The sequence below is a fragment of the Entelurus aequoreus genome, linkage group LG03 (assembly GCF_033978785.1).
Source record: "Entelurus aequoreus isolate RoL-2023_Sb linkage group LG03, RoL_Eaeq_v1.1, whole genome shotgun sequence".
NCBI lineage: Eukaryota > Metazoa > Chordata > Actinopteri > Syngnathiformes > Syngnathidae > Entelurus > Entelurus aequoreus.
Genome location: NC_084733.1, coordinates 85,693,933 through 85,713,118, shown reverse-complemented (window position 1 = coordinate 85,713,118; position 19,186 = coordinate 85,693,933). Strand labels below are relative to the sequence as shown.

At 38.4% G+C, this 19,186-nt stretch overlaps 1 protein-coding gene and 1 long non-coding RNA gene across 8 annotated transcripts in view; both read right to left on the bottom strand.

Annotated features, from left to right (window-relative positions):
- Positions 1–5,581: 5,581 nt before the first annotated feature.
- Positions 5,582–14,314, bottom strand: LOC133647023 (uncharacterized). Of its 2 annotated transcripts, XR_009825416.1 has the most exons (3): positions 7,934–14,314; positions 7,104–7,767; positions 5,582–6,937 (listed from the first exon to the last, which is right to left on the bottom strand). It is a non-coding gene; the product is annotated as an uncharacterized LOC133647023 (long non-coding RNA). The 2 variants fall into 2 exon arrangements; XR_009825415.1 differs by having other exon boundaries at positions 7,104–14,314.
- Positions 14,315–14,357: 43 nt separating this feature from the next.
- The window catches only part of LOC133647021 (coiled-coil domain-containing protein 136-like), a 106,317-nt gene continuing 101,488 nt past the window's right edge, over positions 14,358–19,186 (bottom strand). For 4 of the 6 annotated variants that reach the window (XM_062043061.1, XM_062043062.1, XM_062043063.1 and 1 more), the window contains one exon: positions 14,358–15,141. In XM_062043061.1, the coding sequence (XP_061899045.1) occupies positions 15,129–15,141 (13 nt within the window). In that variant the 3' untranslated portion in view covers positions 14,358–15,128. The remainder of the gene's footprint in view (positions 15,142–19,186) is intronic. The other 2 variants (XR_009825413.1, XR_009825414.1) reach the window with 2 other exon arrangements.

Below are 19,186 nucleotides of genomic sequence, written 5' to 3'. Positions count from 1 at the left end.
CCTAGTTATATTATAGCTATAAGGTTTTAAACTACTTTTGACTTTGCCAAATAGTGACCCTACTAACTAGTATGGCTGTGCCAATCCGACACACAAATCCTCCATGAATTAGCATGAATCTTTTTCCCACTGAATGTTATTGTTAGCTTAGTTGTAAATACTTTATTAGTGTAAACTTATTACAAAGTAGTAAACAAATGATGCCCGTTGATTGACGTTACCTTGGCAGTATTTTATGCTGTATTATTATTCTTTATTCATGGCTCAGTTCACTAAAAGAAATATTCCAGGCAGGTTTCTGGTAAAAAATCAGATTCACAGCTTAAATGTGACATGAGTCGTAAATGAAAGAGAATGAGACAGATTCATTTCAGCTGTGGTTCATGCGGTGAAAGTGGATACTGATTAGACCTGCTGCTACTTTTGGACAATTAGCATCTCTCTTAGTAAAGCCTGAGCCGGGACAGTGAACGCCCCGCTGTCCTGGCGTGCGTCAAAAAAAAGGGTCACCAAATGTCCATTTCCATTTATTACAAGTAATAAGAAAACGTAAAAGCCTGACTTACCTATCAAGGAGGAAATGAGCAAGTTTGGCGTCAGACGAAAAAATCTTCAATCGTCTCCATCTTTCAAAGGCATCCCCGATACAAATCCCGGTTTTGTTCCTGGCTTTGTCATGGATAAGTTGAGAATCGTAACGACACCTTTGTAGATGTACTAAGGTCTGACATGTTTAGTAACTTTACCAGTGGCAGTAGCCAGACGAAGATGGCAACCTGGATGTGACACACTCACGGACTTTCTAATTGGTCAAACGGTGGAGGGCGGGGCATCGAAATAAAATGAAAACAATAATAATATTTCGGGGCTGTAAATCTAATTTTGAAACAAGCATATCCCGGCTGAACTACAGTTATCAGTTATAGAGGTATTAGGAAAGAACATGATTTATTAATGCCTTTCGACATATCAGGGCCATTTTATGATGACTTGACATTAAATTATTACATATGGCTCCTTTTAACGCTCCATAAACCGCTATAAGCAGAGACCAAGTACAATTTCTTCCCGACTTACTTAACAAAGTTAGTGGGATAAACGCTGACAATTTCAACATGATCAGCATTACACTTACACAATAATGCTTTGTTTTGACATGTTATATTTAGGGCTGCAACTAACGATTAATTTGATAATCGATTAATCTGTCGATTATTACTTCGATTAATAATCGGACAAAGGAGACAAACTACATTTCTATCCTATCTAGGGCTGCAACAACTAATCGATTAAAATCGATTATTAAAATAGTTGCCGATTAATTTAGTCATCGATTCGTTGGATCTATGCTATGCGCATGCGCAGAGGTTTGTTTTTTTGTTTTTTTTTAAATAATTTTTTGTTTTTTTTTAATAAACCTTTATTTATGAACTGCAACATGTACAAACAGCTGAGAAACAATAATCAAAATAAGTATAGTGCCAGTATGCTGTTTTTTTAAAATAAAATACTGGGTAGGATAGAAATGTAGTTTGTCTCTTTTGTTATTAGTTATAGTTATTTATTACTTCGATTATTAATCGATTAATCGAAGTAATAATTGACAGATTAATCGATTATCAAATTAATCGTTAGTTGCAGCCCTAATCCTATCCAGTATTTTATTGGGAAAAAAACCCAGCATACTGGCACCATTCTTATTTTGATTATTGTTTCTCAGCTGTTTATAAATGTTGCAGTTTATAAATAAAGGTTTATAAAAAAAAAAAAATTATTATTTTATTTTATTTTATTATTATTATTTTATTATTTATTATAATTTTATATTTTATATATATATATTTTTTTACATAAATAAATACAATCATGTGTGCTTACGGACTGTATCCCTGCAGACTGTATTTATCTATATTGATATAGAATGTATATATTGTGTTTTTTATGTTGATTTCATTAAAAAAAAAAAAATTATTATTATTTTTTTTTTTTTAATTCTTGTGCGGCCCGGTACCAATCGGTCCGCGGCCCGGTGGTTGGGGACCACTGGCTTACGTGACATACCCCGCCGTGACGGGTATGAGCATCTATGCGAGCCACGTAACGTGACCTCGGCAGCGACAGTTCACACTCGGCCGGGTGGCTTCATGAATGGGATGGCGGGAAATGGAAACCCGCGTGAGAGTCTCCGGGAAAAAAAAGCCAGTCAGTGGTCAGACATCATGAGGGCAGAGGGTATATTTATTTTCTCAAGTCATTGACAATGAAAAATAGAGTTCCAGGTAACAAAATAGCCACAACAATATTTCTATCAGGAGGCTAAGGAGCATTCATGCAGAAGCTTATTTATCGTACAACAAACACCATGAAGCCTGAAATGTCCAAACTCATCTCTAATTTCTTGAGATTTTGAAACCATTTTCCCATGACGTCGTGGAATAGAATTAATCTGTTACAGGGTCAAACTGTAGCCATCATGAACAGTATGCAGGAGATAGTATTCCTTGGGGGTACATTCCAAGATCGTTGATCTTATGTCTAAACCAAGGGTGTCCAAACCTTTTCCACTGACGGCCGCACACTGGAAAATTATATATATATATATACTAATGAATCATATTCCAAATGTGTGATATCATCCAAAACTAATGTAAAGTATCAAACAAGAGAAGAATAAGTGATTATTACATTTTAACAGAAGTGTAGATAGAACATGTTAAAGATAAAAGGAAGCAGATATTAACAGTAAAAGAACAAGTAGATTAATAATTCATTTTCGACCACTTGTCCTTAATTATTTTGACAAAATAATAAAATGGAAAATGACATATGTCAGCAGCTAAATTAGGAGCCTTTGGTTGCTTTCTTACTACTAAAAGACAAGTTGTTCAGTATTTTATTTAAGGACAAACTTGGAATAAGAAACATATGTTTAATGTACCGTAAGATTTTTTTGTTAAAATAAAGCAAAAAATGCAATTTTTTGTGGTCCCCTTTATTTAGAAACGTATCAAAAAGTATATATATATATATATATATATATATATATATATATATATATATATATATATATATATATATATATATATATATATATATATATATATATATATATATATATATATATATATATATATATATATATATATATATATATATATGTGTACAGTATATATATATATGTACAGTATATATATATATGTACTGTATATATGTGTATGTGTATATATATATATGTATATATATATATATATATATATATATATGTATATATATATATATATATATATATATATATATATATATATATATATATATATATATATATATATATATATATATATATATATATATATATATATATATATATATATGTACATGTATTTTTATTTTTTTTACCTTTAGGGCTCCCCTCAAGTTGACCCCTGGGTCTGTGTCATAAAAATATAAATATATATTTTATTTTTTTTTGTGTGTGAAGGCTTAACGCTCCAGATCAACATCAGATCTATCAATCGATATTAATTTAAATTGTTTCTTTGTTTCATGCCTTTTTCTTTAAAGAAAACCCATTTTTTTGTGGCAAAAACACAAAAATATGCAATATTTTCCCCCAAAACAATTCCAATGTAGAATATATGATGTGAAGTAATTGGAGCCCTAAATTAACAACATTAATTTTGATTCATTATTATTTTTGGAGCAATGACAGTTTTTAGACCAAAAAAAAAAAAAAAATCCCACTCAAATCATTGGGGATCCAAAATGGTCCCAGTCATAAAAGTGTTAAAAATAAGTATTAATATTATTATTATTATTTTACTTTCAACGCCAAATCTTGTGATCAGATCAGAATAGACCGTCAATTATACGTTTTTTTGTAAAAAAAAAAAAAAAGTTGTTTGTTTGTGTTATGCCCCTTTTTGTCTTAAAATATTTGTTTTTTAATGGCAAACACACAAAATATGCAATGTCTTATACATATATACATATATATATATATATATATATATATATATATATATATATATATATATATATATATATATATATATATACATATATATATATTATCAGATCAGAATAGACCGTCAATTATAATTTTTTTTGTAAAAAAAAAAAAAGTTGTTTGTTTGTGTTATACCCCTTTTTGTCTTAAAATATTTGTTTTTTAATGGCAAACACACAAAATATGCAATGTCTTATACATATATATATATATATATATATATATATATATATATATATATATATATATATATATATATATATATATATATATATATATATATATATATATATATATATGTATATATATATATATATGTATATATATATATATATATATATATATATATATATATATATATATATATATATATATATATATATATATATATATATATATATATATATATATATATATATATATATATATCTTAATTAGATTATCCAAAAAAATAGTGCTCGATACCGTGGTAGAGCGTAATATGTATGTGTGGGAAAAAATCACAAGACTATTTCATCTCTACAGGCCTGTTTCATGAGGGTTTCCTCAATCATCAGGAGATCTCCTGATGATTATATATATATATATATATATATATATATATATATATATATATATATATATATATATATATATATATATATATATATATATATATATATATATAAATATATATATATATATAAATATATATATATATATATATATATATATAAATATATATATATATATATATATATATATATATATATATATATATATATATATATATAAACACCGGCGACCATCTTTGTGCAAAGAAACACGCCTAGGGCTCCCATTATTTCAGCGTTATAGTGAGTTTTTTTTTCATGCTCATTTTTTTGCTGTGTTTATCTTCCACACGTGAGAAGCCGGTCGGTGCAAAATAATGCATACATTAAACCGGTCCCTGGTGAAAAAAAGGTTGGGAACCCCTGGTTTAGACAACATTAGCATTAATGCCGCATTTTACAACGGAGAATCCCCTTTTTTCCCCACTTCTGGTGAAGAGTGTCGGAAAAAAATGCAAACAAAAAGGCATGAAAGGTTTTCATGCATTTTGAGCGAAGGGAACGGCAATTAAACGATAGGCAAAATCTACCCCCCAAAAAAAGTGTAGTTCCCCTTTAAACCGGTTCTGACTACGGAGAATGAACTCTGAAATAACGAAATAAAATGTCACCCCTGATTAGAATCTGGCCTCAGTTGTACCTTTTAAATTGGCAAGTGTGCGTGGGTTACCATCTTCATTTTTGGAAGCCTAATATGGAAAAAAAAAATGCTCATACTGTAATAACTAAGGACAGGTATGGGAAAACAAGATTTATTTTTTCAAGACTTCCTTCACATTTAAATCTGTACATAATAATTAACATTGAACAGGTATTGGATGGACGGAAGGATGGATGGATGGATGGGTTATTGTCAGTACTATCAGAAAACAAAGACTACAACCAGCACTAGCAATGGTTATACTGGTGAAAATAAAGTAGAGCAGAAACAAAACTGAAGTTCATCCATTCATGCGTTCTGAGCCAAGGGAACGACAAGTAAACATTTTTTAGATATATTTACAGAAATGTTGGGTAGAATTCTGATTCGACCACGGTGGCGTTGGACTTTAAAGCTTTGACGTACTACTACAGTTAACGGCATGTTGAATTGCGAGCCGGCCGGTGTGAATCGACAGTAAACACCCGATTCCGTCGCGATTCCTCGCACGTAAACACATTTGATGGCAAGCAATTTGAATAAAGTTTGCAGTATTGAACAAGACATGAAGTCCCTAAAGTTCAAATCTCAATGCATGCGGCCACGACAAACAGCTTATTATTATTATCGTTAAAATGATTATTCTTTGAAACGGTCACCATAAATAGACATTTTACATACGACTATATCAAATATACGATGCTCTTTTCAAAATAGAACTTTCTACAAAGCCAGTACAAATGGAATCTAGGCAATAGCTCTTCCTCGTACAGTAGTGCCTTATGTCTTATTTACAGCAAATATAGAAAATGACATCATCATGACCTCATATGAATTGTTTGGGGAATTGAGCATGCTTAAAAGAAGGATTCACTACCGCTACCATGTATTGATTAACGTGGACCCCGACTTAAACAAGTTGAAAAACTTATTCGGGTGTTACCATTTAGTGGTCAATTGTACGGAATATGTACTAATAAAAAGTCCCAATCAATCAATCAAAGTCTTTGCGTAGGTAGGGGTGTAACGGTGCAGCACGTGTACTTGTAATCCGATTTTTTGGAGAGCGACATAAGGGTGTCGGTTTCTTTGATGTATTGTAATCCACAGGAAGATTTTGTCTTGCCCCGAGATCTACAAAGCTGACCCCCCTCCAGGCACCTTTTCTTTGAACTGTTTTGTAATCAAAGGCAATGGCTGTTTATGACCCCCTTCCTTTAGAAACAGCTGTTGCCATGTAATCAGGGAAAGTCCAAATAAAAGAGGAGGCGTACAATCTTTCGTCAGAGCGTGGGACGACACTGTGCAAGGGTACAGTGTCTGCGCGTTTCTCCTCAATTGAGCCGAATTGAATTCGGTCCCCGTTTAATTCCTTGCTTCTTGTCTTGTTTAATAGATGTCATCAGTGTTTGAACCTGACACAGTCGTACGCAAACATTGCACAGTGGAGCTCGCATACCACAATAGCACAAGTTCGCTGCTGTAGCACCTGTCGAGAAAGCATCCGATTGAGGGACGTCCAGAGGCGAGGTAAGTCATCTATTATTAAATGATTTATTCGATTACACGATTAATCGATCCACGGGCGCATTTTAGCTGTGCGTGTCAGCCTTCAATAATGAAAACAGGCGTTTAGGAAATAAGACAATTAGACCAAACGCAATAATTGAGGGCACATCTTAACATGTATAATTAAACCTCAATTAAGCAAAAATATAATTTATTCGATTACACGGTTAATCAATCCACGGGCGCATTTTAGCTGTGCGTGTCAGCCTTCAATAATGAAAACAGCCGTTTAAGAAATAAGACAATTAGACCAAACGCAATAATTGAGGGCACATCTTAACATGTATAATGAAACCTCAATCAAGCAAAAATATGATTTATTCGATTACACGATTAATCGATCCACGGACGCATTATAGCTGTGCGTGTCAGCCTTCAATAATGAAAACAGGCGTTTAGGAAATAAGACAATTAGACCAAATGCAAAAATTGAGGGCACATCTTAACATGTATAATGAAACCTTAATTAAGCAAAAATATGATTTATTCGATTACACGATTAATCGATCCACGGACGCATTTTAGCTGTGCGTGTCAGCCTTCAATAATGAAAACAGGCGTTTAGGAAATAAGACAATTAGACCAAAAGCAATAATTGAGGGCACATCTTAACATGTATAATTAAACCTTAATCAAGCAAAAATATGATTTATTCGATTACACAATTAATCGATCCACGGACGCATTTTAGCTGTGCGTGTCAGCCTTCAATAATGAAAACAGGCGTTTAGGAAATAAGACTATTAGACCAAACGCAATAAATGAGGGCACATCTTAACATGTATAATTAAACCTCAATCAAGCAAAAATATGATTTATTCGATTACACGATTAATCGATCCACGGGCGCATTTTAGCTGTGCGTGTCAGCCTTCAATAATGAAAACAGGCGTTTAGGAAATAAGACAATTAGACCAAACGCAATAATTGAGGGCACATCTTAACATGTATAATGAAACCTCAATCAAGCAAAAATATGATTTATTCGATTACACGATTAATCGGTCCGCGGACGCATTTTGGCTGTGCGTGTCAGCCTTCAATAATGAAAACAGGCGTTGAGGAAATAAGACAATTAGACCAAAAGCAATAATTGAGGGCACATCTTAACATGTATAATTCAACCTTAATCGAGCAAAAATATGATTTATTCGATTACACGATTAATCGATCCACGGACGCATTTTGGCTGTGCGTGTCAGCCTTCAATAATGAAAACAGGCGTTTAGGAAATAAGACAATTAGACCAAACACAATAATTGAGGGCACATCTTAACATGTATAATTAAACCTTAATTAAGCAAAAATATGATTTATTCGATTACACGATTAATCGATCCACAGACGCATTTTAGCTGTGCGTGTCAGCCTTCAATAATGAAAACAGGCGTTTAGGAAATAAGACAATTAGACCAAACGCAATAATTGAGGGCACATCTTAACATGTATAATGAAACCTTAATCAAGCAAAAATATGATTTATTCGATTACACGATTAATCGATCCACGGACGCATTTTAGCTGTGTGTGTCAGCCTTCGATAATGAAAACAGGCGTTTAGGAAATAAGACAATTAGACCAAACGCAATAATTGAGGGCACATCTTAACATTTATAATTAAACCTCAATCAAGCAAAAATATGATTTATTCGATTACACGATTAATCGATCCACGGACGCATTTTAGCTGTGCGTGTCAGCCTTCAATAATGAAAACAGGCGTTGAGGAAATAAGACAATTAGACCAAACGCAAAAATTGAGGGCACATCTTAACATGTATAATTAAACCTTAATCAAGCAAAAATATGATTTATTCGATTACACGATTAATCGATCCACGGACGCATTTTAGCTGTGCGTGTCAGCCTTCGATAATGAAAACAGGCGTTTAGGAAATAAGACAATTAGACCAAACGCAATAATTGAGGGCACATCTTAACATGTATAATGAAACCTCAATCAAGCAAAAATATGATTTATTCGATTACACGATTAATCGATCCACGGACGCATTTTAGCTGTGCGTGTCAGCCTTCGATAATGAAAACAGGCGTTGAGGAAATAAGACAATTAGACCAAACGCAATAATTGAGGGCACATCTTAACATGTATAATTAAACCTTAATTAAGCAAAAATATGATCTATTCGATTACACGATTAATCGATCCACGGACGCATTTTAGCTGTGCGTGTCAACCTTCAATAATGAAAACAGGCGTTTAGGAAATAAGACAATTAGACCAAATGCAATAATTGAGGGCACATCTTAACATGTATAATTAAACCTTAATCAAGCAAAAATATGATCTATTCGATTACACGATTAAATTCGATAGAATACTCGATGACTAAAATATCCGATAGCTGCAGCTCTAGTTACAATCAAACAGCTGGTGTATAACAAGTACAATAGTTACAGTAAAAACACTTTGTAGGACTCAACATAAGACTAGAATGTGCTTAATGGCAAAGCACACCCACCGTTGCCATCTAGTGTCTTGGAATTGTCAGCTGCATGCAAAGTCGACTAGATAATACTTGCAAATGAGAAGTGTACGAAAACAAGATATAACAACGGGACAGCACGGTTAAATAAATAAGATGTTATTATTAAACAAAATGACATTTATTAACACATACAGAAGTACCGAAAGTTGATGCCGTTAAGTACTGGTATTGATTCCCAGGTATTGGAAATTAGTACCGTATTGATTCAAATGTGAACGGTAGCACAAAATGTATCAAAATTGCGCTGAAATGCTTCAATTTTTTTTATTTCGGCCTTGGGTTTGGAAAGCCCTGGCGTTCCGTTACACCCCTACACGTTTTGAAAGAGACAAGAACTTTGTTTGTGCGGTCACACCACACAGCACATAGGGCTGTGAGCGCACCTGCTTTTATTAGCACACACAAATTGGCACGATCAACCACGGACGCATTTTGGCTGTGCGTGTCAGCCTTCAATAATGAAAACAGGCGTTTGAGGAAATAAGACAATTAGACCAAACGCAATAATTGAGGGCACATCTTAACATGTATAATTAAACCTCAATCAAGCAAAAATATGATTTATTCGATTACACGATTAATCGATCCACGGGCGCATTTTAGCTGTGCGTGTCAGCCTTCAATAATGAAAACAGGCGTTGAGGAAATAAGACAATTAGACCAAACGCAATAAGTGAGGGCACACCTTAAAGGCCTACTGAAAGCCACTACTACCGACCACGCAGTCTGATAGTTTATACATCAATGATGAAATCTTAACATTGCAACACATGCCAATACGGCCGGGTTAACTTATAAAGTGCAATTTTAAATTTCCCGCGAAACTTCCGGTTGAAAACGTCTATGTATGATGACGTATGCGCGTGACGTCAATCGTTGAAACGGAAGTATTGAATCCAATACAAAAAAGCTCTGTTTTCATCGCAAAATTCCACAGTATTCTGGACATCTGTGTTGGTGAATCTTTTGCAATTTGTTTAATGAACAATGGAGACTGCAAAGAAGAAAGCTGTAGGTGGGATCGGTGTATTAGCGGCCGGCTGCAGCAACACAGCCAGGAGGACTTTGACTTGGAAAGCAGACGCGCTAGCCGACGCTAGCCGCCGACCGCATCGATGATCGGGTGAAGTCCTTCGTCGCTCCGTCGATCGCTGGAACGCAGGTGAGCACGGGTGTTGATGAGCAGATGAGGGCTGGCTGGCGTAGGTGGATAGCTAATGTTTTTAGCATAGTGAGGTCCCGTAGCTAAGTTAGCTTCAATGGCGTCGTTAGCAACAGCATTGTTAAGCTTCGCCAGACTGGAAAGCATTAACCGTGTAGTTACAGGTCCATGGTTTAATAGTATTGTTGATCTTCTGTCTATCCTTCCAGTCAGGGGTTTATTTCTTTGGTTTCTATCTGCAGTTAAGCACGATGCTATCACGTTAGCTCTGTAGCTAAAGTGCTTCGCCGATGTATTGTCGTGGCGATAAAAGTCACCGTGAATGTCCATTTGGCATTCTCGACTCTCATTTTCAAGAGGATATTTGAAATACAAATCCGTGATCCACAATAGAAAACGGAGAAATTGTGGAATCCAATGAGCCAGCTTGTACCTAAGTTACGGTCAGAGCGAAAAAAGATACGTCCTGCACTGCACTCTAGTCCTTCACTCTCACATTCCTCATCCACGAATCTTTCATCCTCGCTCAAATTAACGGGGTAATCGTCGCTTTCTTGGCCCGAATCGCTCTCGCTGCTGGTGTAAGCAATGGGGAAATGTGAGGAGCCTTTCAACCTGCGACGTCACGCTACTTTTTTTATCAGCGACCAAAAGTTGCGAACTTTATCGTCGATGTTCTCTACTAAATCCTTTCAGCAAAAATATGGCAATATCGCGAAATGGATCAAGTATGACATAGAATGGATCTGCTATCCCCGTTTAAATAAAAACATTTCATTTCAGTAGGCCTTTAACATGTGTAATCAAACCTTAATTTAGTAAACGGCAACCCTCCACGGACACAAAGGTGGACGTGTTCAATACCCCCGAAGTGTAAAAAGCTCTGGTTGTCTGAAGTAGCTTCGTCTTCTTTTTTTTTTCTTTTTTTTTTTCAAGCTGCGTCACCACTAACAAAGTGAACGCGGACTTTCAGCTGGTGTGTACTTGCAATAATTACAATTGTGAACACTTAAGCGAGCCATTTAACCCGTGCTTGCGCCGTCAGAACCTCGCCAAGCGTGAAATTAGAGCCCAAGTCAAAGAAGTCTTAATAGTCGGTGCGGGGCATTAAAAGCTTCCGTTGTGCCGCCGAGTTGCTAAGAAATCTTACCTTGCACACACACACACACACACACACACGCATGCAGAGCCAGTTCTTTAGATACACTGTGCTGACTTCGGGGCTCCTGATCAAGTGACTATTATTTTGGCGGGGTTGGAAGTGGGAGTTGAAGATGAGACAATAACGGCGTGGAGGAAGGGGAATGAGCCTGCAGCTTCAATGAAACAAACATTGCGGCTGGTGTTTATCTTCCCACACCTATGTACTGGGGGGGGTGTAACGGTGCACATTAAGTGAGGGAGAGGAAGTGTAACTGCCTCGCCTTATAGGCGGCCGTCAAATCCGGAAAGAAAAAAAACGGTGCAGCCTGCGGCTGGCTGGAAGCACGGCTGCGAAGCGGCATCAGCAACATAACTACTGTCTGAGCCGGGGGGGTCAACAAAAATATATAAAAATGGAATAAGATGGGGGAAAATATATTTGTTGTTCTAATAATGTTTCTGTTTATGCTTCACCGATGAGACTATTTGGCCGGCGCCGTTTTGGCCTACTAATTTCGGCTGTCCTTGAACTCACCGTAGTTTGTTTACATGTGCAACTTTCTCCGACGCTGCCACAGAAAGAGGTGTTTTATGCCACTCCTTGTTCGTCTCGTTTCGTCCACCAAACGTTTTATTCTGTGCCTCAAAACAGCAGCTTGGAATTTGGGACATGCTCTCCCTGAGAGAGCATGAAGAGGTTGAGGTGGTGTATATTGTAGCGTCCCGGAAGAGTTAGTGCTGCAAGGGGTTCAGGGTATTTGTTCTGTTGTGTTTATGTTGTGTTACGGTGCGGATGTTCTCCCGAAATGTGTTTGTCATTCTTGTTTGGTGTGGGTTCACAGTTTGGCGCATATTTGTAACAGTGTTAAAGTTGTTTCTACGGCCACCCTCAGTGTGACCTGTATGGCTGTTGACCAAGTATAGGTTGCATTCATTTGTGTGTGTGAAAAGCTGTAGATATTATGTGACTGGGCCGGCACGCAAAGGCAGTGCCTTTAGTATTTATTTTTTAAACGGATATCGATAATTTTGAAACCGATACCGATCATTTCCGATATTACATTTTAAAGCATTTAACGGCCGATAATATCGGACTGCCGATATTATCGGACATCTCTATTTAATATGTTTGTGTTCATGCTTCACTGATTATATGGCCAGCGCCGTTTAGTCCTACTAATTTCGGCTGTCCTTGAACTCACCGTAGTTTGTTTACATGTGCAACTTTCTCCGACGCTGCCAGAGAAAGAGGTGTTTTATGCCACTCCTTGTTCGTCTCATTTCGTCCACCAAACGTTTTATTCTGTGCGTCAATACACAAAGGGTGAACTTTGTTGATGTTGACTCGCGTGGAGTGCTAATAATTAGAGATGTCCGATAACGGCTTTTTTGCCGATATCCGATATTCCGATATTGTCCAACTCTTAATTACCGATTCCGATATATACAGTCGTGGAATTAACACATTATTATGCCTAATTTTGTTGTGATGCCAGGCTGGATGCATTAAACAATGTAACAAGGTTTTTCAAAATAAATCAACTCAAGTTATTGGAAAAAAAAATGCCAACATGGCACTGCCATATTTATTATTGAAGTCACAAAGTGCATTATTTTTTTTTAACATGCCTCAAAACAGCAGCTTGGAATTTGGGACATGCTCTCCCTGAGAGAGCATGAGGAGGTTGAGGTGGGGGGCGGGGGGGTGTATATTGTAGCGTCAAAATAAAATAAAAGCAGTGGCAGTATTAACCTGGATTCTACCACAGCAACTAACAAAATGGGGGGATTGTAATAAAAAAAAAAAAAGATGCACAAATGGAAAAAACCATGTCAACAATCTGCTGCAGGCTAAAACGTCCTTTATGTCTCCGGCCAAAGTCACAAGTAAATGAGTATTAGTTTATTTTAGTAATGTACCAGTGTTTCCCACACATTAATTTATTTGTGGCGGCCCGCCACGAAAGAATTAAGGCCGCCACAAAAAAATTATTTTATTTTATCTATTTATTTTTTGGCCTGTCCAGCTTCTCAGGCAAATCATATAGTTGATGTAGATGCCCATATCGGCTGTTCAGATTTACTTTACAAAAGAGAAGTGTAGGATCAAGATTTTTGGAGCTCTTTGTTCAGTGGATCAGATGTTTGATGAAGCTTTGTGTCTATCTACCACCACTACTGTTTTCTGTTTATTTGTTACTGACTGTGGCAGGACACCTCTGCCTCTGTTTCACTTTATGTTGCTGGTAAATAATATGGTTGTAGTCGTAGACTAAAGTTAAATTATTTAGTATGCACTAATTAAAGGGGCAGAGCTTTAAGAGACATTTTAGCTTTTGTATTTTTATAAGATATATTTTTTGTAACAACCACGATTAATAAATATATTTCAGTGAATAACTTATTGTTCAAATCTGTATATAAATATGTACATAAAGTGTTGTAATTATATTGTAAAATGGATGGACGTTTAAAACAAAACTGTTATTATTAATTAGTAAGTATACATTTTTTGAGCCTTTTTAGAGAAAATGATATCATTGTAGTAAATTATGCAAATTACTCGATGATGTCATGGTGACCACGCCCATAGTCACGCCCCCACCGCCACAGGTATCTTGGCAGTTTATGGGAAACTTACAGAAAAAGATCAGTGTGTGAATGGGTGAATGTGGAAATACTGTCAAAGCGCTTTGAGTACCTTGAAGGTAGAAAATGGCTATACAAGTATAACCCATTTCCATTTTGCAGTTTGTTATGTTTAATTAGAAAAATGATTGAAAACTGCACTTTTAAGTTTTTGGCATTTTGTTCCCTATTTGTTCCGGAAATGCGACCTTAAAACCGCGCTGAACCGTAAATATGGCGTACCGTTACACCCCTAGTACATACATACATACATACATACATACATACATGCAGAGTCGGGGGGCTTTGTTTTCCGCTACTCGTCGTCTTGGACAAGGTCCCAAACATTCTGACAAGAGAGAAGAGCAGCTTCAAGTCTGCAGTCATTAGGCAAAAGAAACAATGTTTACAAGCCATTAAGGAATATCTACATTTCAGTGCATTAAATGCTCACTACACGTGTATTTTCTCACAACATTTAACCCGGCAAAATCAATAAATAATGATTAAATAAACAGATCTGGTGCACAGGGAACACAGCAAAGGCTAAAAGAGAGACAATATTCACATAGGAGGAGTGGCAGTGTCCTCATGTCCTCGACCCGTCGCCATGGCGGCAGCCTCAGCCTCCTCGGTGTGTGCGCACGCCTCGTGTGGTACCTCCACCTCCACCTCCACCCTGCCTCTTAACACTCGGGGCTCCATCACGTTGAGAGGATTGCAGTGGAGTCGACGGACAAGGGCGGGAGACAAGCTCTCGGGCTGACGTCCGTCTCTTTTTAAAGGTGCGGTCAACATCGGACGAGCGCCCTCAACAAGCTGGTCATCGTTAGCAGCACGGCGGCGGCCGCGGTGACGGTCAAGATGGAGTTCCAACCTAGCTCACTCCCCTGAGGGAAGACAGTGAGAGAAACGGGGGGGAGGTTTAGGTGGCACTAAATGGCGCTTTCACCTGGCAGACACCGACTGAAATGCAATTTTCCAGAGAGTTCTAATTTTAGCACAGCTGAACAATCCGATCATTGAGGTGTGATTGTCGTTGATTGCTTTGGCGTTCCACAAAAGTCGTTAATTTAAGTCAAATAATACACATGACAAATGCCTGCTTGACTATTTTACCTCCGGGTACCATTAAAGAAACCTTGACCTTGACCTTGACACTATGGACTGGACTCTCACTATTATGTTAGATCCACTATGGACTGGACTCTCACACTATTATGTTATATCCACTATGGACTGGACTCTCACTATTATGTTAGATCCACTTTGGACTGGACTCACACTATTATGTTAGATCCACTATGGACTGGACTCTCACTATTATGTTAGATCCACTATGGACTGGACTCTCACACTATTATGTTAGATCCACTATGGACTGGACTCTCACTATTATGTTAGATCCACTATGGACTGGACTCTCACACTATTGTGCTAGATCCACTATGGACTGGACTCTCACACTATTATGTTAGATCCACTATGGACTGGACTCTCACAATATTATGTTAGATCCACTATGGACTGGACTCTCACACTATTATGTTAGATCCTCTATGGACTGGACTCTCACACTATTATGTTAGATCCACTATGGACTGGACTCTCACACTATTATGTTAGATCCACTATGGACTGGACTCTCACAATATTATGTTAGATTCACTATGGACTGGACTCTCACACTATTATGTTAGATCCACTATGGACCGGACTCTCACACTATTATGTTAGATCCACTATGGACTGGACTCTCACTATTATGTTGGATCCACTATGGACTGGACTCTCACTATTATGTTAGATCCACTATGGACTGGACTCTCACACTATTATGTTAGATCCACTATGGACTTGACTCTCATTATTATGTTAGATCCAATATGGACTGGACTCTCACACTATTATGTTAGATCCACTATGGACTGGACTCTCACACTATTATGCTAGATCCACTATGGACTGGACTCTCACAATATTATGTTAGATCCACTATAGACTGGACTCTCACACTATTATGCTAGATCCACTATGGACTGGACTCTCACAATATTATGTTAGATCCACTATGGACTGGACTCTCACACTATTATGTTAGATCAACTATGGACTGGACTCTCACACTATTATGTTAGATCCACTATGGACTGGACTCTCACACTATTATGTTAGATCCACTATGGACTGGACTCTCACAATATTATGTTAGATCCACTATGGACCGGACTCTCACACTATTATGTTAGATCCACTATGGACTTGACTCTCACTATTATGTTAGATCCACTATGGACTGGACTCTCATTATTATGTTAGATCCACTATGGACTGGACGTTCACTATTATGTTAGATCCACTATGGACTGGACTCTCACACTATTATATTAGATCCACTATGGACTGGACTCTGACACTAATATGTTAGATCCACTATGGACTGGACTCTCACGCTATTATGTTAGATCCACTATGGACTGGACTCTCACAATATTATGCTAGATCCACTAGATGTCCATTGGACCGGTCGCCCCTAGGGGGGAGGGTCCCCACATCTGCGGTCCTCTCCAAGGTTTCTCATTGTCCCATAGGGTTGAGTTTTTCCATGCCCTGATGTAGGATCTGAACCGAGGATGTCGTTGTGGCTTGTGCAGCCCTTTGAGAAACTCGTGATTTAGGGCTATATAAATAAACATTGATTGATTGATTTTTTGATATGTTGGGTGAAAACTTCACGTCGGCAAATGTCGTGAAACCTTAACTTACACCAGCGTTTTTGCCGGAAATGCAACACCGGACACACTCTATCCTGGCTGCTGGCTAAAATATAGCTGAAGCGCCGTCCGTAATAAAAGAAGCAAAACATAACATCCACAGCTGTATTTAGTGTGAACAAATGTCCTGTTTTCTTCAGTCTTATTTTGAATGCATTGTACAAATACTGTTTATCTATTCACCTCTTCCGTTTTTATTCAATAACATTTTTTCCCAAGAATCCATCCATTTTTCTACCGCTTGTCCTTCTTGGTCAGTTGTTCCACGACCAGGACGGAATCCACATTGCTCCTCTTGAATCTGAGGTTCGACTATCAGCCGGACCCTCCTTTCCAGTTCCTTGGCGTAAACTTTCCCAGGGAGGCTGAGTAGTGTGATACCCCTGTAGTTAGCACACACCCTCTGGTCCCCCTTTTTTGTATAGGGGAACCACCACTCCAGTCTGCAACTCCCTCGGTCCCAGACTTCCACGCAGCGCAGCGTTTTCTATTGGGGCTCCAGTACTCTGGAATGCCCTCCCAGTAACAGTTAGAGATGCTACCTCAGTAGAAGCATTTAAGTCCTATCTTAAAAAATAATTGTATACTCTAGCCTTTAAATAGACCCCCCTTTTAGACCAGTTGATCTGCCGTTTCTTTTCTGCTCTGCCCCCCTCTCCTTCGTGGAGGGGGCGGCACAGGTTCGGTGGCCACGGATGAAGCGCTGGCTGTCCAAAGTCGGGACTCCGGGTGGACGGCTCGTCTGTGCATCGGTTGGGGACGTCTCTGCGCTGCTGACCTGTCTCCGCTCGGGATGGTCTCCTGCTGGCCCCACTATGGACTGGACTCTCACTATTATGTTAGATCCACTATGGACTGGACTCCCACTATTATGTTAGTTCCACTATGGACTGGACTGTCACTCTATTATGTTAGATCCACTATGGACTGGACTCTCACTATTATGTTAGATCCACTATGGACTAGACTCTCACAATATTATGCTAGATCCACTCGACGTCCATTGCAACGGTCGCCCTGGGGTTGAGGTCCCCACATCTGTGGTCCCCTCCAATGTTTCTCATTGTCCCATTGGGTTGAGTTTTTCCTTGCCCTGATGTGGGATCTGAGCCGAGGATGTCGTTGTGGCTTGTGCAGCCCCTTGAGACACTCGTGATTTAGGGATATATAAGTACACATTGATTTATTGAATGTTGAAAAGGCGTATCGACCAAGACAGCCCCTCAACACCCAGAGCCAGAAGGCAAAGCTCTTGGTCTTACCGAGCTATCTACATTCCTACTCTCACCTATGGTCATGAAGTGTGGGTCATGACCGAAAGAATAAGATTGCGGATACAAGCGGCCGAAATGAGTTTCCTCAGAAGGGTGGCTGGCATCTCCCTTAAAGACAGGGTGAGAAGTTCAGTCACCCGAGAGAGACTCGGAGTAGAGCCGCTGCTCCTTCGCTTGGAAAGGAGCCAGCTTAGGTGGTTCGGGCATCTCGTGCGGATGCCTCACGAGCGTCTCCCTAGAGAGGTCCTCGTTGCACAACCCACTCATACTTGCCAACCATCCCGAATTTTCCGAGAGACTCCCGAATTTCAGTGCCTCTCCCGAAAATCTCCCGGAACAGCCATTCTCCCGAATTTCTCCCGATTTCCAGCCGGACAACAATATTGCGGACCTGAGTGAGGACAGACTGTCGTCACATCCTCTTTTCCTCCATATAAACAGCGTTATAACATCTACGGCTTTTGGAGAGTGCACAACTGCACACACAACAAGAAGGAGACGAAGCAGAAGAACGGAGAAGAGACAGTCATGGCGACGACGAGTAAGAAGAAGAAGTACGCTTGCAAGTTCCAAAATGATTGGAAACAAGAATTTCAGTTCATCCAGGACAGCCCGAAGGGGAAGGGGTATGCTGCCTGCAAGTTTTGTAGATCAGACTTCTCCATTGAACACGGTGGCCGAATGGATATAGTCACTCATGAACGGTCAGCAAAGCACAAGGCGGTCACAGCCCAGTATTAAGGGCCACCTTTAACCCCGCCCCTTGGCAAAGCCCACTCCGACACCGCCCACCTCAAACACCCCCCCCGCCCCCCCCAATCTCCCGAATTCGGAGGTCTCAAGGTTGGCAAGTATGGTCCCACTGGGAGGAGACCCCGTAGCAGGCC